Here is a 25,806-nt window from a genome sequence, read left to right as displayed (position 1 = left end):
GGCTCCATATCATGTAATATATGGTAGACCTGTTACATGAACTTGGTCATTTCCTGGGCATCAGCACTAGGACAGGAATTTCCACACAAGGGTCCGTGGAACACCAATGATCCATGAGCTTTCTTCGTGTGGTCTACAGCCTGTCTTTTAAAATACAATGAAAAGCCACACAGCATCTAGCACAACATATTACAATTGCTACAACAGGCAGAAAAATCATGAAGTGGTCCACCAAAACATCAAGCGGTCTGTGGAGCAGGGTGGGAATGTTTTGGAACCGCTGCTCTATTAAACTTGTTAAGTAATCAAGGAAAGGCTCTTGCTCTGGCGACCTTTCAATAATAATAATAATAATAATAAATTTTATTTATATCCCGCCCTCCCCAGCCGAAGCTGGGCTCAGGGCGGCTAACAACAATCAAAATAGTTCAACATTCTAAAAACATTCATTATAAAATTAATTAAAATCAAATTAATGGCAACCATCAAGCAAAATTCTGTGCAGGTTGCCAGAGGAGGGGGTCAGGCTGCGCCCTGACCAAAGGCCTGGTGGAACAGCTCTGTCTTGCAGGCCCTGCGGAAAGATGTCAGGTCCCACAGGGCCCTAGTGTCTTGTGACAGAGCGTTCCACCAGATTGGAGCCGTGGCCGAGAAAGCCCTGGCTCTAGTTGAGGCCAGCCTAACCTCTCTGTGGCCTGGGATCTTTAGGATGTTTTTATTTGCAGACCGTAAATTTCTCTGTGGGACATACCAGGAGAGGCGGTCCCATAGGTACGAGGGTCCTAGGCCGTATAGGGCTTTAAAGGTTAAAACCAGCACCTTGAACCTGATCCTGTACTCCACCGGGAGCCAGTGTAGCTTGTATAGTACTGGATGAATATGATCTCGCAGCGAAGACCCCATAAGGAGTCTCGCCGCGGCATTTTGCACCCGCTGGAGTTTCTGGGTCATTCTCAAGGGCAGCCCCACGTAGAGCGAGTTACAATAGACTAGAGTACTGTGCTGTGGGGCTGCTCTTGAAGACTGCTCCGGGCACAGTTGCAGGTGTTGGCCGCTGCAAGCCTATTTTGCAAGATCTCCATTGTTTGCTAGCTTGTTTCTGAGCCAAATGCAGGGTTTATGGTCCTTCTTTTTAGTCTTACCCCATTTCCTATACATTCCCCATTTGTAAAAAGTCCTTGCCGCGGGTGCCACTTCCACAAGAGGCAAAATTGCCCACCACACGTACTAGAGTTTTTCCAATAGTGATCCTGTGTCATAAGAATTCTATCAGGTTCATTCAGGCAGGCAGTTAAAACCTACACTTCCTTGTCTGGGCTTGGCTCGGACTTATTATTGTTCATTCTCCAAGGGTCAGACATCTGGCATTGGAGATATGACCAGTCGAGTGTCTCAGAGTCCTTAACTCTGTATTCCTTCTGGGTTGGCTGCCTCATGGAGTAGTATCCCAGATAAAGTAAAATTTATTCTGATCTATTGGAACCCACAGTGGGGTCCTTCAGGCTGGAGCCTCAAGAGCACTAATATCCCAGATCCAATATCCCAGATCCAAGGATATCACTTCTGGGTCAGGATAAGGCTAGTTTTTGGCTGGAAACCAAAGCATGGCTCACCACTATAAAATTCTGGCTCTGCCTACAGTTCATGTCCGATCTGTCTTCTTTAACTTTCCACATGCTGGCAGAATCCCACCACTCCAAATGGCTAGCTTGCATTGAGAGCAAAATCAGAACCTGTGGCCTACCACTCGAGTCGCTGCTTATGTTCCCACCGTTGGAAGCATTCCAGACAATCAAGTGCAGAATCCTAGAGATTTAATTCCAAACCCTTTGCAGTCCAGCCAACAAAACCTGTTCCCCATTGGGGTTGGGAATTCCACCCTTGTTTGGCCAGGACACTCCGTATTTACACCAGCTTTATGGTCCCCACCTACACAGAGCTCTTTCCCTCACAAGATTTAACGTCTTACCATCTGCAGTTTTGCAAGGTAGATTCTCAAATATCCCGTACTCTGAAAGATAATGCCTTTGTGACACAAAACAGGTTGAATCCATCACACACATTTTATTATATTGCCCATTTTATGCAAAAAAAAAAATATCATAAGTATTTGGTCCCCTTATTGAAGGAGGGGATTTATCTCACTGACTCTTCCATGATGTCTTATGTGCTGAGCAATTGTAGTAATGACGTTGTGGAGAATGTGGCAAGATTTTTGAGTGACGCTTTGAAATTATGTCTCTTGAGAGTCCCATGGACTGCAAGAAGATCAAACCTCTCCATACTGAAGGAAATCAACCCTGAGTGCTCACTGGAAGGACAGATTGTGAAGCTGAGGCTCCAGTACTTTGGCCGCCTCATGAGAAGAGAAGACTCCCTGGAGAAGACCCTGATGTTGGGAAAGATGGAGGGCACAAGGAGAAGGGGGCGACAGAGGACGAGATGGTTGGATAGCGTTTTCGAGGTTACCAGCATGAGTTTGACCAAACTGCGGGAGGCAGTGGAGGACAGAGGTGCCTGGCGTTCTCTGGTCCATGGGGTCACGAAGAGTCCGACACGACTAAACAACAACAACAAAGGTTAGGCATGGCCAAACCTGGCCCTCCAGCTGTTTTGGGACTACAATTCCCATCATCCCTGACCATTGGTCCTGTTAGCTAGGGATGATGGGAGTTGTTGTCCCAAAACAGCTGGAGGGCCAAGTTTGGCCATGCCTGCCATAGGTCCTAAGAGCCATCTTCGTACCTCACAATGTCTGGACAGTTTTATCCTAAAGTATCCCCTACTATGCTTCATTAACTTTGTTGTGTTCTTACCCATGTATACGATGCACTTTTTATGCCAATAAAGGAGACTGGTTGACTTATTAAGTGCTATTTGAATTAACCATGTGCTGTAGAACATTTCTCAGTACCTTTACAGCAGACAGGGAGTTAGGAAGGTAGGAAGCTTGAACACTTTCTAATTGATGTATGGGATTCACCGATTCATTGACTTCCTTTTAACTCTTGTGTTGGCCTTTCCTGCCCTACTCTGTGCTGTTGCGTGGCGATTCCCGCCTCCCCCCAATTGGAATAAATAAAGACACAGGACACCATTGATTAAGGTTAATGGGCAAAAATTAGCCACAACTTTATTGGTTACAGGTAAGAGCGGTATTGGCTTTAGGCATTGGTCCTATCAGACTATCCGGCATCAGCCTGTTAGCATGAAAACTGGAAAGGGTTAACACCAGCAGGGGGAGCCCTGGGATGCACATCAATAGGAACTCCCCCAGGTTTCAGAGGAGGCAATCCTCCCCCGAATCCTTTTACCGGATTGCCCTTCAATATTTGGGGGAGGTGATGGCACTCCCCCCCAACACATCTACATAAGAATACCACTACCAATGCCTAACTGCCATAACCAAGAGATGTTGTGACGATTTGCTACGAGGTAGGCAAAAAACCAAATGGCCAGTGCCAATTTGCCAAGTGGAAAAAAATCCTACCAGGCCCCCTGATGGCGACCAACCGAAGTCCATAGCAATGTCAGAAGGAAAAGCGAAAGGGTGGGTGGGTGGGAAAACGAATCGGCTGCACAGGCGAAAAGGGGAGATCCCGGGGCCGCGCCGGCCTTAAATGACCCAGGCCATGCCCCCGGAGCCAGCTGATTGGCTGACTCCCAGGCTGACGCGGCCCGAGGATTCCCCTGGTCGCGCGGGGCTGCAGCCAGCCCTGCGCCAGCCCTGTGCTATTGTTGGGGAGCGTGAGCCCGCAACACCACCTCCTCCTTATGTCGGAAGTGGCTTTCTGGGGCACTGCAAATAATGAGCTTCAACACCCATACAGAGCTGACATCTGGGACAAAGGGTTCCCAGATTCCAAGTAAAGGACTCTTTTAAAACATGTTATTTTCAGGAGAGCTGGATACAGCTGCCTCCCCTTAAGGTGCTTCATTTCAGCACTTTCAACACCTTCGATTTATATGTTTGCAGCATTTGGTGTGATAATATCAATTGGACTGTGGGCAAACTCATATCTCATGTAAAAGCTGGAATCGAAGTTGATCTGGCAAAGACTGGAAGACAATTTGGGCCGCTTCAGTAATTTCTCTGAGAGCAATTTGTGGGGGTGGAGTGGGGCAACTTGAATATATTAGTAGAATATATTGAGAGCTTTTAATACCTGCTGTAAACTGTTTTGAAATACAGATCTACATCTTGTGACAAAATTATGAATAAGTGGTGGTTTTAGATTTAGTATTTTACCAGGCAAGACTATGAAAGTGTATCCTTGTTGTTGTTGTTGTTTAGTCATTTAGTCATGTCCGACTCTTCGTGACCACATGGACCAGAGCACGCCAGGCACTCCTGTCTTCCACTGCCTCCCGCAATTTGGTCAAACTCATGCTGGTAGCTTCAGGAACACTGTCCAACCATCTCGTCCTCTGTCGTCCCCTTCTCCTTGTGCCCTCCATCTTTCCCAACATCAGGGTCTTTTCCAGGGAGTCTTCTCTTCTCATGAGGTGGCCAAAGTATTGGAGCCTCAACTTCAGGATCTGTCCTTCCAGTGAGCACTCAGGGCTGGTTTCCTTCAGAATGTATCCTTATATGCAATCAAATAACTCAAGTTTTAACTTTAAAACTTCTAGACTATACCACGTTTTGACCAAGCAACATCACCGACTGTCTTGTATTCAATCCATTTTCACAAAAAGAAAACCACAGAACACATTTTTTATACTCTATGACATTGTTTAAACTCTGTAACATCAGTAACATCCACACCATTGACAAGAATGTTAAAAAGCTAATGGGTGAATAACTGCCTTAACAGCCCATCAGGCAATAGATCTGCCTGCTTCTGTATGCACATGCAAATAACAGAATAATAAATAGGGGAGTCCAGAGGATCAAGTATGATCTGGGAGATTTAAATACAAATCACTCCTTTAGCTAAGCTCAGGTTGTGACTTGGGTACGTTACTCTTTCTCAATGATGGTTCCTTATCTGTAGAATGGGATCCATAGTGTCCTGATTTACAGGAGTGTAATAAAGGCAGACATAATATTTGTTTTGCACAAATTATTCATAGATAATTCTACACAAGCTGCGCAATTTGTTCCTTGACTGTTTTTCCAGTACAAAATAAAGTACCAATCCACAGAAGGAAATTTATTCCTAGCTTTTATTCTGTGACCAAATAAGTTTTTTTTAAAAAATAAACAAACATACGAACACTGTGCACTGTAAAATAAATAGGTGTGTGATACATTATAACAAAATCCTGTCTTTTTTTAACACAAAAATACAACTGCACTAGTAAGTTTAGAAATACGAGTTCCTCAGCAGCTGATCTTCAACTTCTGAATGGTATGAACACTTCGCGTTGGTGTGGCTAATTTTAATTTTGGGTTCTTTAAAAATGCATTCAATTGCGCATTCTTCCCATGGAAGGCTGCACAACAGTGCAGAAAATACCATGTTTAGGAAACAAAGAACTGAATGGCTTCGTGGCCATATCTAAAATCCCATACTATCGGCAAGGGCGCCACATTTCCATATGATCTTCAAAGAAATTAATAAACACACCCGTGAGTATGGCATTGAAAAACATGTGTCCCAATTTTAATTGGTGGAATGTTGGAGGGTTACATTACTATGTTAAGTGGCATATATAAATTGTGGCAATAAGTAATTGATAAATATTACAACCAGGAAGTGGAAAAAAATAGCTACAACTTATTTCCTTGCAAATTCACTTTTCATTTTACATTGACCACCAAAACAAACCAAAAATATTGCAGGAAGCAAAACATAATCTAGCCAGGCTAACAAAAACAAAACAAATTACTGCCATTATACTCATCTGAACCAAGAGATGCACACAGATTGTTTAAAATAATGCTGAGTCGGTGCTGAAGCTACCAGGAAGCTAGCTTATGATCAAATCTCTATAGCAATCCTAATAAGTGATTGATGAATTTGACCATTAACCATGCTAGCTAATTAAGTGTGCCTTTTAGAATGCATCAATACGTTTGGCACTGTTCCTCTGCCTAGTTGCGACCATAGGAGCCATCTTCCTATCTTGCACCATATCTGCTAGAGTAGGGAGAGTTGGGAGCTTTTGTAATTGTGCTGCCTGACAAGCTGTCTCCAGAAACAAGCATTTGATTCTGATCACCCTTGACAGAGACATAGGGCACAAACGTCCTTTGGAAGCCTAATTTATGGATTTTTTATCTTGTTTGGGAAAATGTGTATAGGATAAAAAATGGCCAAATAGGAAATACAAAATGAGCATGAGAGGCAAGCTACAGATGAGAACCTGGACGAGAACATAACACATTGAGAAAATGCTTCCCCATATACAGGTAAATAAAAGACCTATGTTAGGCAATGGCCTTAGGCATTTAGATGCTCTAAGCAAACTATTCAAATAGCATAATAGCATCCTTCCCTTCCTCCATGATGGCTTCTTGAACTTCTAATGTTTCTTCCTCTTCATAGATTTCCCCCCATCTGGTCCTGTAGATCAGGCATGTCCAACAGGTAGATCACAATCTACTGGTAGATCACTGGGTGTTCCTGGTAGATACTGGTAGATCTCTGGCCCCTTAGTGATCTCCTCCCCCCCCAAAAAAAAGCTAAACAATTTTGGCATACTAAAAAAGCTCAACAACTTTGGGTAGATCACTGCCAGTTTGGGGTCTGCAGAAACTCCTTCAGCATCCTCTTTCCTACAGCAATGCTACCTACTTCTGAATTTCCCCCCTTCTGTTTATCCTTAGTTTCTCAGCTCCCAGCTGCAACCAACCCCAGAATCAATTTCAGTTGCCGCCAACTGCAAATCCAAAGGTTGGATCATTACCTCTTAGATGCAGATGTCACTGGGAGGGGGGGAGCTGATCGAGCGGGTAGTGGCAGACCAACTGTAGATGGACCTGAATGAAGCTGATTGTCAGGCCTGGATATAGCAATGAAGCAGTCTTGTTTGCTCTGGTTAATTAGGTTTTTTTTCAGGAGAAGGGACAGGGGAAATGTTTTCCTGTTGATTCTCCTTGACCTCTCAGTGGCTTTTGATAAAAATTGACCATGATATTCTCCTGGGTTTACTCTGCAGGCTGAGGGATGGAGTCAAAATATTCCAGTGATTCTGATACTACCTACACAACTCTTATTGGAGAATAGCATTGGGGGACTGCTGTTCAGCTCCATGGAACTTGTACTGTGAGGTTTTGTAGGGCGCATAGCTGTCAACCGTCCCTTATTTGGTGGGAAAGTCCCTTATCCCAGCGCCGTGTCCTGCTGCTGTCCCTTATTGATGATGTCCCTTAAATTTCCCGGGTTTCAAAGGAAGCAGCTCCTCTCCCTCCCTCCCTGCTGGCCAGAGAGGAGGGAGGCTCCAACTGTGTTGCTTGGCTGTGTTGCTCACCCAATAAGGAATCTAAGAATGACTGGGGGGTGGAGCTTGCATGCCTTGTGCCGATCAAATCAGCCGCGTTGCCTGGGGACTCACCTTTGCTCAGCGCTTCCCAGCGGGGCGGTTATGGTGGTTTTCCTTGCTGCATCCCCTTTGCCAGGTTGCTGCGCTGTGGGAACCACCTCTTGAGGCTTCCTTTGGCTGCTGGCTGGGCTTTCTGCCTTTGGCTTGGAGGGGCTCAGAAGTTGAACATACCTGTGCTTGGGAAATCCCTTATTTTGGCTGCTGGTCCCTTATTTTCAAATCTGTAAGTTGACAGCTATGGTAGGGGATCTAACTTGTCCCCAATTATGTAATCATTTTGTAAACGGAACCAGAAGTTTGTTGTTGCAATAAAGCCTTCAACTCATTTAAAGATCTTTTGAAGGTCTTTAATGCTTGATGGCAATTTAATAATAAAGAAAGAAGATAAGAACTATCCTTTTATTAATAATTTTTTAAAACCCTCAACAACAACCCCAGAGAAGGATTAGAATTTACCTCTGAACTGGTTGCTCTGGGGCTTCATAGTCATAGAGCATGTTGTTGATGATGCTTAGAATGGGGACAAATACAGGCCATTCATAATGCAGTTTAATAGAATCTCTATTTTGAAACATTTTTGATATGGCATGCCCAATACGTCTTTGGGGAATAGAGCCTGCAGTCCAAATGACTTGCATAATATCTGCTTCTGTGAACTGATTTTCCATGCTTGTTGATAGTATCCCACTAATAGACCTCTCAGAGATTAGATTTTTCCTAAAGACATAGCTTACCAGTATAGTGGTACTATCCAGTTTTTTAAAAAATTGTAAAGATAAAGCCTTCAAAAAATGTGAAATCAGTACATACAATTTGTGCCATCAAATGGTTGTTCTTCCTCTGATGCTGCTCTCCTCTTCTATCTAAAGTACTTTATGTTCCATACCAAAGACGAGACTTCACTTTGAACAACTGGAGTTCAAACTGCATTATAAACATTTAGAGAGTCGCTGAGTATTTGCAATACTTCATCAGAATTTTACCTTCCGTTGGCTTTAACACTAGCAATAGTCAAAACTGTGTTTAAAAATCATAGAAGAAAAATATTTTAGCTGGATGAAAAGCATATCTGAAATACATTCTTCTCTAGCAATGTTACAGCATGGGATAATAGAGCTCAGCCTCCACAATGTAAAACTCTGTAAAAAGGACTCTGGTGTATCCTCTATGTTTGGACTTACGACAAGGGGAAAAAAATAGTTATTTAATTTAGGCGTTAAATTTATATCTCATTCATAATGCACGTACCTAGATAAGGTCACGGACATTTTCTAATACTGCATTTCCGGTTTCATGTAGGACATGGGCAGAAAATGGCAGAGGCCCTGTGTCTTTATAATCTCAGAAGGGCCCAGTGTGGGTACAGGATGTGTGTCTCACAGCTCTCTTTAGCGTTTTCTCCGGAGTTCATGGTTCTCGCACTTGTGTCTGACCTCTTTGAAGTTAACAGAGATCTGTGTCTGATCATTTTATGGCAGCTTCCCAAGGTTTCTTTTTTTAAAATTCAGAAATACAGCGTGAAAAAGGAACAGAATGCTGTGAGCATGGGAAGTAGCAGAAGGCTATGTGCAATTTCTGTTGCCAGTTTTGGAGCGACCCTATCCAAGAATGCAAAAGCCTCTGTTGCAAGTGTGAATCTATTTTTATTTCATTTTTTTTTTAAATCTCATCAAAGCCTAGTTGTATTGTATGTGTATGTATAAAGTAACCATGTAATCCTATGCATGTGCACACAGCACATTGAACTCAATGAGATACTCCTTTGTGTATAGCAAGGGTAGGGAACTAGTTACTCTTCTGGCCTTCAACTCCCTTCATCCCTGCCCGTTGCCCATGCTGGCCGGGACTGATGGGATTTGGAGTCCATCAGCATCAGGACCTTATGTTGTGGAAAGGAGATATGCCACCACTGCACCAGTGGAACGGTATCCGCATTTAGTGTGGATTAATGCATGCTCAGCCTAGCGGGGAAGAGGGAAATACACAACCATAAAATATAACAATGGAATAAGGACAAAAAAAATCTTAGATTATGAATATCTTCCATCAAGGGCTAAAAATCAAAGCTCTGCCGCTCCTCCAAACCAGCCTCCATTAGCTTGAGGCTGTTTTCCTGGAGAGAGATTAGCATGTCGATTCTCTCCAGTAGCTTAAGACCAAAGACTCATTCCACCCAAGATGGATGCCTACAGATTAAACTACGCATAGACTTGTAATGGTATCCTTTTCATATGATTGAAGTTAAACGCCACAAAGATACAGCCCCACTTAATGCTTAAATGTGAGGCTCTCTTCTCAACTCTTCCATAGCTTCAATGGAAATTTCCAGGCAATACATCACAGTACACATACAGACACATTATAGAGTTATTTTCCATTTCGATGTACATTAAACAGTTACACTTAACATGTACTCCTCCTCTGGTCCTGCTGTTGATACCCGCTATGCTATAGTTTCCCTTAACATGTTGCCCCAATCCAGATTTGAGTTCAAAGGGAGGAGACAAAGAGGTAGGGTGCTGTTTACTCAGGGTGGTAGTGCAGCAAAGGCAGAAGCTATGTGACATGATCAGCTACTTGTCATACCACAGTACTGGGAAAGCCAGCAATAGAAGCTTGCAGTGCTCAGCCACTCATTCAGCCAGCAGGTAAGCAGGAGAGGAAGAGAAGGAGGAGAACCAACAGATGGACAGAATAAGTGAGATAGCTTTATTTTTCTCAATGACTTTTTGTTAAACCTTTGCACAATACCCACGTCTTCTGCATTGTGCTGTCAAATTTTCTAGTTCTGGAGAATTTCAGCCGCTCTGTGTAGGCTGATAAATATCACAGGGTGTGACTCTGGACAACAAAGCATTGCACACACAGAGACAAGGAAAATGCACGGGTGTGTTGCACACTGTGCAATATGTACATGAGTTGTAAGATGTTTAGCCCCAGCAGGGGCAGTGCATCCTGCTTCACCACTGGAGGCGAAATGGGAACTGCTTCCTGGCTCTGCCTGCCTCCGCCATCTCCGCCGCCAGCAGTGCTGCTGTGCCACCCATTGCTGTCAATTTATGGCAAGAGCTTGCAAGATCTTATGGAGTGTGATCCTGTCCCAACTGCACTGGCTGCCAATTAGTTTCCTCACCTAAATCAAAGTGCTGGTTTTGACCTATAGAGCCTTAAATGGCTCAGGATTGCAATACCTCAAGGACCTTCTCTCCCCAGTGATCATAATCTGAGGCCCATCTTACTTGCCTGGAACCTTCATTTCACACCTTTAGGAGCCAGGGGGGCACAGGAGTGTTTAAGGAAAAGAGAGGAAGGAGAACATGTGTTGTTTTGTTGTTGTTGTTTTGCACAGCCAAAAGCCCTTGTGCTAGCAGATCTATTTAGCTGGCTACCTTAGGGATTTTTCTTCTGCAGGCACCTGGTGCATTGAGGAGGAAGGGGCTTCTAATGAATATTTGGCTCCTGGGTCTCTCAGAGCCTTAAAAGGAGTGTGAGGAGAAGAACTACTACCTACCTTGACTTCTCTCCTTTAAATTTTCATCATCTCTAGACTTCCTTCACACTGTTTGCAGACAATCTATACAGAAAAATACAGTTGAATCGGAAACTGAACCACTGAATAGTTCATGTTACTACCTCACTCAGTAAAAGTGTGTGTACTGCAAATCAACAAAAAACAGCAGAAGGGGAATTCCAATTAGCTTATATTTCTGATGAAATATTAATAAAACCTCACTGTGGTCTTAATTGCTGTAATTTAATACAGTGCATGGCATAAATATTTTAGAAATGTGGCAAGAGAACATTAAGATGGGGGTCAAGGGATAATAGTATACATCCTCTCTGGTTGGTTAAAAAAAATGCACACTTCGTAAAATGATTGATATTTGTAGTGCTGATCCACAGAGTCATTACCATACTGTGGTAAGAAAACTATATGTTTGGATGTATAATGTAGATATGAGTATGGGAATAAATACATGCAAACGCTGAAGGATACAGAGATTTGCGGCGCCTTAAAGACTAATTAATCTGTTTACAACTTGAAGCTTTCTAAGCCAAGAGGCTCCTTCATCAAATGCAAGCCTGTGAGTGATTGGGAGCTGAACTCTGGATTTTTGTCTCCTGTGTTGCGCTGTTCTTGTACATTCTCTTTAATGTTGAACTTTTGTGCGCTTTTCCAGGCAAGGAGATCTGCACACGGAAGCAGGGTCCCCACATGCCGTGGTTGTAAAACTGAAGGCATATCCAAGTAGAGATGTCGTATATCAGTGCTGCATGACTTTCAGTGGAGTACACATTCAAAAGTTCTTCCTCAGTCACATTCTCATGCATAAATACAGTCATGTGTAAATACTGTACAGAGTTGTTGTTGTTGTTTTACATACTTCCACAGCTGGATTGGAGTATTAGTGATCTTTTTTTAAAATGAATTGCTACCTGCTTTGAGAAATATGGTTGCAAAGCAAGCTTTAAGTCCTTAAATACATTTATAACTGGAAAGGCATGTTCAGTTTTCCATGTGATGCTGACAGGAGCGAACCAGCAGTAAATCACACTGAGCAAGATGCCGTTAACTCTTTAATAGCAAAACCAGGATTTGCACAGGATTGTCAGGCCAAAGTCAGACTCCGCGCCCTTCATGCCTCTCCTGGTTTAGGGAGAGGGGGTGCCACAACAATGCTGTTGAACAGCATGAGAGAGGTGGGGGCACACCAAATTTTAGCATCACACAGGACACCCCTGAAATTTGAGAGCCCAAAGTCCGCCTAGGCCGAGTCTGATCAACAATGTTCACGTCGACTCCACTGAACGTATTGGAGGGAATCTTCTGATGTGAATGTGAGCATAGATTCTAAACTGGTACATCCGAAATGGCAAGGTATGATTGTGCTTTCCCTTGGGCCAGTCACACTTCTGTGAAGTCTCTCAGCCCCACTCACTTCACAGAGTGTTTGTTGTGGGGGAGGAAGGGAAAGGAGGTTGTTAGCCGCTTTGAGACTCCTGAAGGGGAGTGAAAGGCGGGATATCAAATCCAAACTCTTCTTCTTCTTCTTCTTCTTCTCTAAACTAGGATTGCAAATTGATTCAAACCATGGATTGAAAAATTGTTTTGGAGGCCAGCCAGCACAAACCATAACTTGCTGGTCATTGAGCCAGGAAGTAACTAATTTAAGTGGAATGCTCAAGGTGGGAAAGAGAGGATAGAAGCTTGGGGTATATTTATTTATTTATTTACTGATAAAGTTGTATACCAATATTCAACTGTAGCTCTCGGGGCAGTTCACAACATAAAATACAATATAAAAACACAAAATTCATGAAAAAAGCAAGAAAAAAACCTCCACAAACCAATAAACTCTGTGGTTTGGCATTATGTGGAAATGGAACAAACAATAGCCTTTCCCCTTAGTGTCTCTCTTCCATAGCTGTCTTTCCTTATCTCTGTGTATAAATATTTACAGAAAATAATTGGTTTCATTTAGAAAACTTTTGTGTTTGCAGTGTGTTCTGATTTGGAAGGGAAGTTAGGGCTGCTTCTCATTTGAATGCGCAACAAAATCCACACATGGTGGCTTTTCAGTTACAGGGCAACAATCATATAGCTGAAGGTTACACCAATAAACAGTGATTGAAGTTAATTCGAAACAGGAGGGGGAGCTCTTGCCACACCAGCTTGAGAGCAGGGAGGAGGGGGAATTCTCCAAATGCTTTAAGTGGAAGGAAGGGAATTGTCCTAAAGGCTACAACCATCTACCACTATTGGTTACTAAAGCTAGTATGGTAGTGGTATCTGGGTGCTGATTCCACAATGTCAGCTCCTGCATTCCTGCTGTCCACTGGTTACAGATGAATCTTTCCCTGATTTAAAGCTTAATTCAAAGCTCTCTGGAATCAGTGGAATGAAATAGGGCCTTCCTTTTGTGGTCTAACCGTCAAAAAACAAATGAGGCTGGAGGTGGCTTTGCAAACAAATGTATAGCGAAAGCAATATTGCAGAAGAAGAAGAAACGTGTGTGTGTGTGTGTGTGTGTGTGTGTAAAATACAAGACGTTTACACTGAATTTTTCATTGCCTGCTGATTTGAAGTAAATCCTTTTGACTTCAGCAAAATAGCCTCTTTATTAAGTCTTTATTAAGATGAGACTGTGGGAAGGAGGGGGATATAGTCAGGTGTTTGGAGAAACAGTGAGCATGTTACTGCAACTCATCTTCATTTTCATCCAAAAGCTTTATGGCAGATCTTGTTACTAGGGGCATCTTTGGCAATAAATATTTTTGTTCTCACAGTAGATAGATTTTGCAAGTGGGTGACCTTATGCATTAAATGTGTAACTCATGATTTAGTAAACCAGTCAGTTGAAATATTGCAAATGTTTCCCCAACTCTGGCTGATTCTGGTTGTGCCAGGAGGCTGCCTGCAGATGAACAACAAACAATAGGCTAGGTTATTACTAAAATGGACCCGGAAAGTGAGGCTTTATTTGATGTGGAACAGATCAACAGCTAAATACAATATTGAAACAGATGTGGCCTTTTTCTTTTTTCTTTTTTGCTGGGGGTGGGCAGAGAGGTGTTCATTAAAATTTGTTGTTTTGCAAAGAAGGTGCGGTGCATTTTTAAATGCATGATGTTGCCCAGATCAGTCCTTTAGTTGTTGGACTGCAACCCTGACCACTGGTCATTGTATTCTGGCAGTGGTTGATGAGCATGGAGTCTGACAACATCTGGAGAAAGCACCAGGTTGTGGAAGGCTGGTCTAGATGTATAACTAACCTCCCCAAAGTAGAAATATATTTCTGTATAATAGTAAGCCAAAAGGCATATTCCAGTCTTATTGCGAAGGTGCTGATTGAACAGCCTTTGAACAGAACAATTTTGCATCTGAAATATCATCAGCTGGGTTTTTAGAACACAACAAGACCACTTCTTGGGAAGTGAAACTTCCAGCCTTGAATAAGTCTCTTCTGGGTCTTCCAATTTTCTTCCTCTGCTTCTGGTCTTTGTGGCAATTTAATACAATTTATATATTTTAAATAGTGCATTAGTAATTATTTTAACTGAGCATTTACAGGGATACTTTGGGCTATTTTTGTGGGGTGGGATATGTAAGACCCACCTTTTATCTATATTAATGTGTTTTTAGTCTTTTATTGGTTGTGTTTGTTTTCATTAGCTTTAATGTAAGGTAAAGCTTTAGGCCACTTTTGTAATGAAAGGCACTAACAAATATAATCAATAAAGCTGTATTTTTCAGCAGGTTTCTTCAACCCCCTGTAAAATTGTATTTTACCAGATCCAGGCCGCTACTAGAGGAATGCAGGATGCTAAACATAGAAATGCAGTCTAACCCGAACTGGTTTTGCAGGCAGAAGAGGTCATTCTACTCCCATTCACCTACTGTATTTTCATTCAGACTTGAGCAATCCAAGTACATACCGTTTCATCCCCCTAAAGTAAGCAGCTCTGGATTGGAAAACCAGCTGTGAAATCAATGCTACCTCGAAGGATGTGGTTCTGTAGATAAAAGTCAGTTTCCTGACTCCATTCTTTGGCCACATGTCCTTTGCAGTCCATTCTGTGTGACCAAGGATTGTGCACTGCTTTCTCTCAGATGCTGCAGCCTTGGGGGGGGGGGCGGGTTCTGGTGCTGGTGGGGGCTGGAGCAGCTAAAGAATGCCATTGCTTCCGCCACACTCCCCAAAGCAGCCTCAAATCCTTTTCAGCTACCAGCAATACTTACAATGCCTATACTTCATCCTCTGTGGTAGTCTGACCCATCAGGTAAGCATTACGGGACTGCTACTCCACAGCAGGTAGAAGGGCCTACACAGAAGAGAATTGCACAAAGGAGGCTCTTGCCATAACAGGTTTTAGCAGTATTTTGCTGTGTTATTTATAGCTGTCATGGGTGAACCCCAATTCAACAGGGGAAGACCTAGTGACCATTAAGCAATTTTGTTTTTGTGTGATACACACACACACACACACACACACACACAGTTTTACAGTTTAGAATATTCGTTTAATATTTGTTTAAACAACCTTAAAACAACCTTAAAATATCAATAATTTCCCTTCTTCTCACAGGAAGAGTCCTGTGGTTCGTTTTGCATAACATAAATCCCTGCATATTTTACATAAACTAAACCATTTGTTATTCCATTATTACCTTCCTACAGCAGGTTACCAAACATTTAAAAATGAGAGATATAGTCAATATGGGAGACTTCAAGTACAGTGGTACCTCGGGTTACATACGCTTCAGGTTACATACGCTTCAGGTTACAGACTCCGTTAACCCAGAAATATTACCTCGGGTTAAGAACTTTGCTTCAGGATGAGAACAGAAATCATGTGGCGGCAGCGGGAGGTCCCATTAGCTAAAGTGGTGCTTCAGGTTAAGAATTGTTTCAGGTTAAGAACGGACCTCCAGAACGAATTAGGTACGTAACCAGAGGTACCACTGTACTCTGATATCTGTTGGAACTCAAATGCTATCAAGAATGTAAGGTCCAACAAATTCCTCCATTGCCTCACTGACAATTTCATTTCCCAGAAGCTTGAAGAAGCAACAAGGGTATCATTTCTCTTGGACCCAGTTCTTCACCAACAGGGAGGAACTGATCAATAAAGTGAAAGAACTGGGAACTTTGGGAGGAAATGATGAGGTACTCTTAGGTTTCATTATACATTATAGGAAAGGGAAAGTTGAGTGTAGACGGACATGTACTCTGGAATTTAAGAAGGTTGATTTCAAAAGAAGAGAAATACTGTGAATGTTGTGTATCTTTATTTCAGTAAGGCTTTTGATATTTCATTAAGGCTCATAATATTCTTCTGGAGAAGCTGGTAAAATGTTGGCTAGATGAAATAGCTGTTAGGTGGATTTGTAGCTGGTTGACTGCCTTAGTTAGACCTGGAGTACTGTGTCCACTTCTGGGCATTATAGTTGAAGAATGATATTGGCAAGACGGAACATGTGCCTCTAGAAGATGGTGAACAAGATGATCAAGGGTCTGGAAACCAAGCCTTATGAGGAACAATTGAGGGAGCTGGGTGTGTTTAGCCTGGATAAGAGGAGACTGAGAGGAGATATCCTAGCCATCTCAGATATCAAAAGCACTGTCTCATGGAAGATGGAGCAAGCTTGTTTTCTCCTGTTCTGGAGGGTAGGACCCAACCAATAACTTCAAGTTACGAGAAATGAAATTCTGACTAAACATCAGGAAGAACTTTCTGACAGTAAGAGCTGCTCGACAGTGGAACAGGCTCCCTCAGAAGGTGGTGGACTCTCCTTCCTTGGAGGTTTTTAAGCAGAGGTTGGATGGCCACCTGCCACGGATGCTTTAGTTGAGATTCCTGCATAGCAGGGGGTTGGACTCGATGACCCTTGGGGTCCCTTCCAACTCTGCAATTCTGTGATTCTATGATAGCTTTTTAACTAGCTAAACCTAATATAAATAATCAATTGGATTTCTTTAATCAGTGGTAGTTGTAAGTGAAGTAAAATGCTGATGTGAAACTAGTGATACAAATCTTTTATTATCTACTTGTAGCCTTCACAGTGCTTGTCATGTCTCCAGAAGAGCTAAATTACAAGCTCCACTGAGATCAGCAAAAGAAGCCTTAATTCTGCCTTTCCTGTGTCAGTTTTACTGGCTATAGTGGCCTTTATGGGACCAGTACAGTGAAAATTGCTGTAAACAAAAACCCCATTTTAAATTACTCAAGGCGTCAAGATACAGATGAGGGGTGGGGAAATACTTCCAATAGACTGGAGGGTGAGACGTTGCTATGAAAAATTATATTAATGCAAAAGAGATTGAAACAATATCTAATTAAAATCACTTGAAAAATGACTTGAAAATTGGATTTGACATAACATTTACAAGGCTGTCACTATTATTACTGTGCAGCTTAGCCTTTTTGTGCCACCGTTTTCATTGCAGGTTTGCCAGAGATTAGAAAAGAGACAAGTGAGCGATAAAGGTCTTGCATATTTCCCTGAGTTTGAATGGAAAAGGAGGGGCAAAGATAGCTTTTCTCTGCAACCTTTTGGCCTCGTCTTTGACAAATAATCCCTTTGGATATGGAAAAAGGAAGCATTTCAGTGTTGCGCCTGACCATTTAAGTCAGCCACATTGTCACTTCAATGTCTGTAACATATAGCTTGTTGGCGGTGGTTTTTAAATTATTAATCTCTCTAGTATAGCGTTGAAATTGGAAATAAAGCAAAGACCAAATGTGCTATGCCCAAAAGGAACAGGATGGCAGAGGGAAACAATGTCACATTATGAGAAATCTAATCATTTATACTGACTGTAACTATGACCATTTGCTAGAGAGTTAATAGGACCAGCCATAAGCCTTGGCACTGCCTGGTCCAGGTATGGTCTATGTCCCCATCACCCTGAACTTCGTCTGCTGTCTACACTACTACAAATCTTCCTAATTTCACTCTTCTTGTGCCAGCTTCCTGCTTCTCAGCCTTTTTTCCCACCCCAGAGACTGGCTGGAGCAATTTTACAAATGCTTTAAACCTGTTATGTGGAACTTGGGGCCCTTGAGATGTTTGGGAGGCACAAATGGGATAAATTCCATTGGTACTACGCTCCTGTTGTGGTATCTATTTCTCTAGGGCAGGGATTGCCAGCCTTTTAGGGTCAGTAGGAACATTAGGACCTCTGAGGAAGTCCTGTGGGTGCCAATCATAAAATGGCTGCCGTAGGGGGTGTGGCATAATACAAAATGGCCACCAAGAGGAAAAACCAAGACTAGACAAAATGGTTCCTGAATGCTCGCCCATCTTGCTCCACTACACTTGTTCACAAAAAGAGAAGCTCCCCCCCCCTTTCCTGTGTTCAGAATGGGAGGTGTCCAATCTTGGCGTCCAGTGAAATGTCAGAGTGTTTGGGGGAGGCAGGTTTAATGTAGGAGAGCCTGAGCAAACTGAGGCTAAATAACTGAGCAGGAGAGCAAACAGTCTCTCATGTATTGTGCATTTTTGAGGGGATATTTACTGAGAGATTTTGCGGGCACCAAACTGATGGCTCCTGCTTGAGAAGAAGCCAATCAAACCAATGTATTGTTGTTGTATTTTTGCTTTTAATTACCTGTCTCTGAATGACTGTGTTTTATCCATTCGCCTTACCTAAACAGACCTACTAGTTTGTATTAAAAATTAGCAGGGCAAATGGATATTAGCTAAATTACATTTACCACCCAATGTGGTGAGGCATGAAAACTTATTTGATGTTTGTTAAGCAGTTTCATATCTTCACATGAGAGGAAGAAGTGGACTATACAAATGTCAACTATTTATTCCAAAGGAGCAAATATACCTAACATTTCAACTTCTCCTGCTAGGTAAACGCCCAAAGGATGCTGAAATGTCAGTGGTTTCTTTCATTTCAAACCCTATTTTTCACTTTTATAGTGAAGAGTGTGAATTCAGACATAGGCTAAAGCAAACAAGTAAGTCAGCAGTGCTTAAACTGAATTGTTTTGACAGATTAAGAGGTCTGGCAGAAAGCTCCTCTTTGGCATCGTGACCCAGAGTGCTTAGTACCCAAAAGTTGCCTAATGATGCATCGCTTGATGTGGTTACCAAACATTAAGCCATCTCCTCCTTTCATAAAATGGCAGTACAGCTGGAAGGGCTGTAACGGTCATCTATCCCAACCCAACGGAAGGCTCGTCTTTGGCAGTGAAACAGAAATAAATGCATTTTTAACCTACGAGAGCCAGTCTGCTAATGGCATTTGCATTAGCCACTGAAGAATGTCTCAGCCCTCTCTCTCTCTCTCTCTCTCTTTATGCAGTCTCATTGAGGTCTGCTGCATCTTCTGATGTAGTTTAAGGATTTCGGCTGTTTTTTCTCGTGAAATGGTTTCTCTCCACCCGTCTCCCACACGCCACTGAAATAAATTACGTTGTTCAGAAAGTGCCTCATCTCTCCTTTAGTCAGATCCAAGGCCCTGTGCTGTGTCAACCTCTACCTCTCTGAACACTCAGTAACCCTCCAGTCGTGCCGCTTAATAGAGCAAAGCCATTAAGTTGTCCCCATTGTAATTTAGATCACAGAAGAAACTTCTACATATTCTTCCAGGTTAAAATAACTGGTATAAAGTGAGCAGGCGATATTATTCCACTGTAGCTACGTGCTTAATTATATGGAATTGTCAAGTGCAAAGAATTATTCTGATAAATTAAAATACTAATTAAATAGACTATTGCCGAATTTTGAGAACATTATAGGATTCCACTTCTTCAGGTAATTTGCATATCCTTCATCTACCGAATTTAATTTTAATGGACTTCTTTTTGTGTGTTCAGAAACCCTTTTTGTCTCATGAGGAGATTTTTTAAAAATGGAATTCATATGTTGTTCATTGCCTTTCCTTAAAATAGCAACTCACTTTTTTTGCATCTTCCCTTGCAATGTGTGCTATCTTCATTATATTTTAAATGGTTGAGGGAAATGTTACATAGTACAGGTGTATTTCTACGATTCTGTTTTTGTTTGTTTTGTTTTTTTAACCATGAATTCTGTAAGTAATTGTTTCCCAAGATGTCTTTGACATTTGAGCAGAGAGCAAAATTTCAGCTCACAAATCTGCACACAGCTGTTTTCATACCATATAATCTTTTTTAAAAAAAATGCCTGATGAACCCACTTCTATCCATATTTCTTCAGATGTTCTACTATGCCCAGTGTGACTTAATATCTTAGCAAATATGTTGAGGGCTATAGCCTTAACTGAATACTTTCCATTTTTTCTCCTCACAGTTATCAATACAAACCAGGATTGCCACACCAAAACTTAATGCATGTTGTGAAAATTGTGCACATGCTTTTAACATGCCATAGATCATTTAAAGAATTTTTAAAGGGTGTGGTTTTCATTTTTCCACAAGATATGTTTATGAAACATTTGGTTGCGTTCTGCTTTTTACCTTAGATTTTCAATTTGAATGAATAAATCTGTAGTTTTTGACATCTCACAGGTACCAACACAGTTTTCCATAATATCTCCACACTATGAAAGGATTGGTTAATGCCCACCCCCAATCTCTTTCACAACACTTTTTATTTCTTACAGGAAGGGGATAAAATTTCCCAAGCTAATCTATAGTGTCACTACCAGCAACATTAAACCCTTCATTTTGGGGACTGCAGACAGAGCTTTGAGTAATAAAGTTAAATCCAGCACACTACACTTTGTTTTGATAATGCCAAGGTAATCTTGATTTGAACACCTCCTAAAAGGTGTAACAGGTGTCATTTATCTTCACTTCTGCCTTACAAGGACTTCAAACCATCAATTCATAATAATGAAGGAACACGAATTGCCATTATTACTTCCATCAATATGAGCTGGGTCTAGACACATCAGAAAAGCGTTTCAGTTTAAAGCGTTGTAAATTTAAACAGGGAAAACAGGCAGAGAAAGATGGGACTCCACATCGCCATCTGGTGGCACAATGTTCTATCGTATATATGACGCATATAAATCGCTTTTTCTTTACCAGTCTATCTGAGTCCATAGTCTCACTGCATCAAGCACAGACTAGATGTACTTCTAGTTTATTGGGTAGAAAGGGGAAACAGGAGGCATGAATTAATATAGAACAAGGGACTTAAAGGAACATCGTATCTAGGTCCTGGGACCGTTTATTGTCAAGGTATGAAAAAGTATGGAAACTACTGCTATATTTCAGTTAGTGAAATGCAGTATAAAGGCTAGAATATTGGGTTTGGACATGAGAAATATCCATTTAGCTGTGAAGCTCACTCAAAGATGTTCAAAGAAGGATGACCCAGGAATAGGGCAAGTCAGTATCTCTGATTATGACTTTCCTCACAGGGCTCATGTGAATTAAGTTATTGAGATTACTTCACGTTAACTGCTCTGAGAGTAAAATATAAATGGTGCTTGAGGAGGCTTGAATATCTGAAGTTATTAATATGTTGTTCTAATACGTAATTGATTACTAATACATATATGGCAACTGGAGACTCGTGTGAACTCACTCATGTCGTTCTCTGGATAATATTTTCTCAGTGTCCATTTTCTCTTTGTACGCTCCCCAGTTTACACATGGACCTATTCCAACTTTTACTCAGTACTCAGACACACTATTGACACATACCAGTAGCACACATCTCCATAGTCAGCATTCATATATTGATTTAGCAAATGATCAGTAGTTTGATGAGCACAGCAGAGGAGCAATGTTTTTCCACACCCTCATCTGCCTCTCGGCCTTGTATTGTAAAATACTGAACACTAGGCATGTTCATAAACATTCAATAACCTATCAGCACTGGCATCAGTGACTAGGAAAGTTCCATGAGGAAGCCAGAGCTCTTACAGCAATTGCCATGGGAGTGTCAAATACCACAGCCTGTGATTATGTTAAGTTTTCTTCTTTTGTCAGGTTTATCTGATTTGAGGGGTAAATTAGCAGGAAAACACCTCAATATCGTGGTGAAAGGCCTAAAATTTTGTCCAAGGCTTGCTTTGTCTGGTAGGAACTATGTATAAATAGATACATAGTATTGGCAGATAACTTCCATTTTCTTACAAATTTGTGTAATATCTGTGAAACAGAGCGAATTCAGGTTGCAGTATTTTGCTGACGTATATATAACATATTGGAGACAATGTTCACTTTACGCATCAAACTTGAAACCAATGGGATTTGAGTGCACCTTCTTTTTAATTATTCCAGTACGTAAAAAAACTAAGTTGTTTAGTACATGTACCAAACCAATGTGATCACTGATGTAGATGAAAATGCATTTATATATACTGCAAGAAATATGTAGGCGTTTACACATTGAAATCATTATTCTCTCAACAAGGCTTGCATCTTAATCCCCATCCCAGCATTGATTCTGAGCAGCTAGGGAGAGTTGAGTCACGTCTTTGCCTCAGTTTGCCCTTCTCTTTGTACGAAGGGGATTTAATAATATTTACTTAGCTATCTCTCTGGGGAATTGTAAGGATAAATAAATGGACTGATGTTAGTTGAGTCTTTGAATGCGTGAAGCACTATATAAATAACTAAATAGCAATACTGAATTGAATTATCTATCAATCTACACTTCTAGGCTGCAGTCCAGGAAAGCTCTTGAGCATGCTTGAAAGCAAAGAGAGTAAAACATTTTTGAAGCACTAGAAATAAGTGCAGGAACAAGAATGCAAGGGGAGTGTTCAAAAGTTTATGGGATTAAGAAGACTGGTAGAAATGGGCAAAGAGCTGAATTGTCATGGCAAATTCCATATCTTTAGACACTGGGGCCATCCCCACCCCCAGAAAGAAATGAACAAGATTGTCACCTGAATGAAGTTCAGTCCTTAGGCACGGAGACCTCCATGTGATTTGTTGCAAGAATATGGGGCTGACAGTAGTCTTCTGACCTAAACAGATTTCAATGAGGGTATGATTGAATGAACAAGTGCCTCCACATGAGGTGGGGCGTATACAGTGGGTCCTTGGTTTATGAACTTAATCCATTCCGGAAGTCCGTTCTTAAACCAAAGCATCCTTAAAACAAGGCATGCTTTCCCATAGCAGCGGGGGACTCAATTTACAAATGGAACACACTCAACAGGAAGCGGAACATGTTCTTATTCCAAAGCAAAGTTCACAAACCAAAACACCTACTTCCGAGTATGCAGCGTTCTTAATTTAAGTTTTTCATAAACTAAGCTGTTCTTAAACCAAGGTACCACTGTACATGCTTGCTTTCTTTCTTTCTTTCTTTCTTTCCTTTCTTATATTAAAATGTATATCCCACATATACAAAATAACAAAATAACCACCTAAGGTAGCTTACATTACATTAGGGTAAAGCAATATAACTATTGGGTTTTAGCATTGTAATTTGGTTAAAAGAATAAATACTAGAAATGGAGAATTCCCTAGATGAGGTTTAGGGTGAGTACTCTTTGGTGAGAGAGCCTCAGCAGAGATTTTAAAATCACAGCGCATGTAGTAAAGTAAAGTGTGGAAATACAGGTTGTTAGACCTTTAGAATATCCCTTTCTAAGTCACTTTTAAAACTCTCCACTTATCTTAGTATGGAAAGAGACCATATGTTTGGTAAATTTACTGACAAACTCTTCAGACGTCAGATTTATGTGCTTTTCCATACAGCAGATAGACAACACAGGCAGCAAAACCTGGCTTAGTTTCAAAGTGGTAAATGTTTCTAAATTATTTCTATGGAATGACAAAGATGGCTTGCTAAAGCCATTCATTGTAAGCTTGGAGCATCCAGCTTAGATGTCTTTACTGGTTGAGTTCACAGTGGAAAGGGAGAGAACAAAGAGTTTGGTAACCCTTCCAAGGTGACAGTAAGTGACCCAGCTAAGCCTGGCAGGACAGCTTATTCTATGGTCTTAACCCCTTCATGAGTTAAGTAGAGTTAAGCATGTTGATTATATGAGGCTAGATATATCCCACAATAACAAAGTAAAATAAAATATGATCAAGGATGAACCAGCAATGACAGAAACTTAGAATCCTGCCTGCAGTCAGAAGGGGCGAGACTGGTGTACACAGTTTGTCCTCTCTTTTGAATGCTGGAATAGAGCATTAGACAGGATTACAATCCAACGAAGTAACTAAGTTTTGAAAGGCTGTGGCCAGGTCTAACTTCTCTAAGAATGGATGCCATTGATGAACCATACAGAGCTGGCCATTGCCATCACCTCTTGACCCAAGAGCAACACTACATTCAGGAATGCCTTTCAAATGTGAGACTTGTTACTTTAGGAAGAGTGTAATTTGGAGCAGAGCAGGCTGGACACTTCATCTAAACTCACCAGAACCCCTGACCAACAGTATGATTGACCCTGGTGTATAAAATCAGCAGCTTTATCTGATATCTATCAGATATGCAAGAATACCAGCAGACCCATGTGGTCCAGCATCTGATTGCATGAGGACTGAAGTCTCAGGAGGACACCATATCTTTAAAGTACATTTAGCACACATTTTAAAACATATGGCTTCCCCCCCAAAAAAACCTCCTAGCAGCTGTAGAACTGCTCCCTTGCAGAACTACAGTTCACAGCACCCTTTACCAACTACGGTACCAATAATTTTGAGACATGTGCTTTAAATTTATGGTGTTGATGTGACCCAGTACGTGGATGGACTCTGATATTAGCTGCAAAGCCCTGTGGGTCATGGTGGGGGTGCCTTCTTGGTAATGGCTCCCTGGGTGAAGAAGATCCTCTGCCAAGTGTTTTGGCTGTCCATCTTTCGGACCCAGCAGAAAACATTTGCCTGCCTCTTTGACTTTTGAGTGCTAATAGCTATATATAGAACTGTATGTGGAAATTCTATGATTTTGGTTTATATATTGTTATCAGACCTGAGGTGATCTGATGGACAGGATAGGAACCCTATTAATTAGTTGAAAACTCTGTTTCTTGGTTTATGTAATCCTATGTGACAATTAGAGCCAGGCGGTCTAAGAACTTGAGTCCAGGTTCAAATGTTTAGCTATGGTTTAAATGATTAGCTGAGAGCACATTTTGATTCCTCAACCCATCCCTGTAAAACTGAAATAATCCAACTGACAGGGATTCTGTGTGGATGAATGTGGGAAAACATTTGGCATCTCAGCAGTGATGAAAGTGTATGATGCAAAACCCTTTCATTCTCAACTTTCCTTTAACTCTGCCATTCTTTAATTTTCCTAACAGCTGACAACAAAGACAAGCTTGAAAAAGCAACAGGACTGAAAATTTTGCAGATTGGCATGGGGGAGGTAGGTGACTGCAGTACATGTCATTATCTAAAATGCCTGATTTGTTATTTTATAAGATCCTAGATCTTGCGGATGTTCGTATGTGAACTGTGTTAATCATCCTAAGGGCTTTTTAAAATTCTGATTATTAGACTGTTGTATCTGTCATAATACAATATCACATTCCACCTACCACATGAGTAAATCTTTGTGGCCTTTAAGAAATAGATTTCCTAGCTTTGTAGTATGTCAGGAGCAAAATCCCCTAGGACGAACAAAGCAATTGATGTGTCTGATTATTCCCACCTGGTTTCACTCAAGTTCTGTTTCATCTCAAGATCCGCAGGGACCTAAATTTGATGTATTTGTCCTTCCAATATGTAGATGAGTCTGCTTGTGAACTGCTGTTTTTTTTTTAAGTATAAATATAACGCATTTCTAAGTCATTATACTCACATCACTAGGCAAAAAATAAATAAATCAGAACACAACCCTGTACTGATAGCTCATCATTTATTAATGAAGATTTTCCAGAACTTTCCATG

General features: G+C 41.4%; 1 protein-coding gene across 1 annotated transcript in view; it reads left to right on the top strand.

Annotated features, from left to right (window-relative positions):
* Positions 1-25,806, top strand: part of PTPRN2 (protein tyrosine phosphatase receptor type N2) — a 608,845-nt gene that overhangs the window by 303,834 nt on the left and 279,205 nt on the right. The window contains exon 12 of the mRNA XM_083704687.1: positions 25,218-25,282. Within this exon, the coding sequence (XP_083560813.1) occupies positions 25,218-25,282 (65 nt within the window). The remainder of the gene's footprint in view (positions 1-25,217; positions 25,283-25,806) is intronic.

The sequence above is a fragment of the Podarcis gaigeae genome (genome assembly GCF_964106915.1).
Source record: "Podarcis gaigeae genome assembly, chromosome: 12".
Taxonomy (NCBI): domain Eukaryota; kingdom Metazoa; phylum Chordata; class Lepidosauria; order Squamata; family Lacertidae; genus Podarcis; species Podarcis gaigeae.
This window is presented reverse-complemented; position numbering and strand designations above follow the sequence as displayed.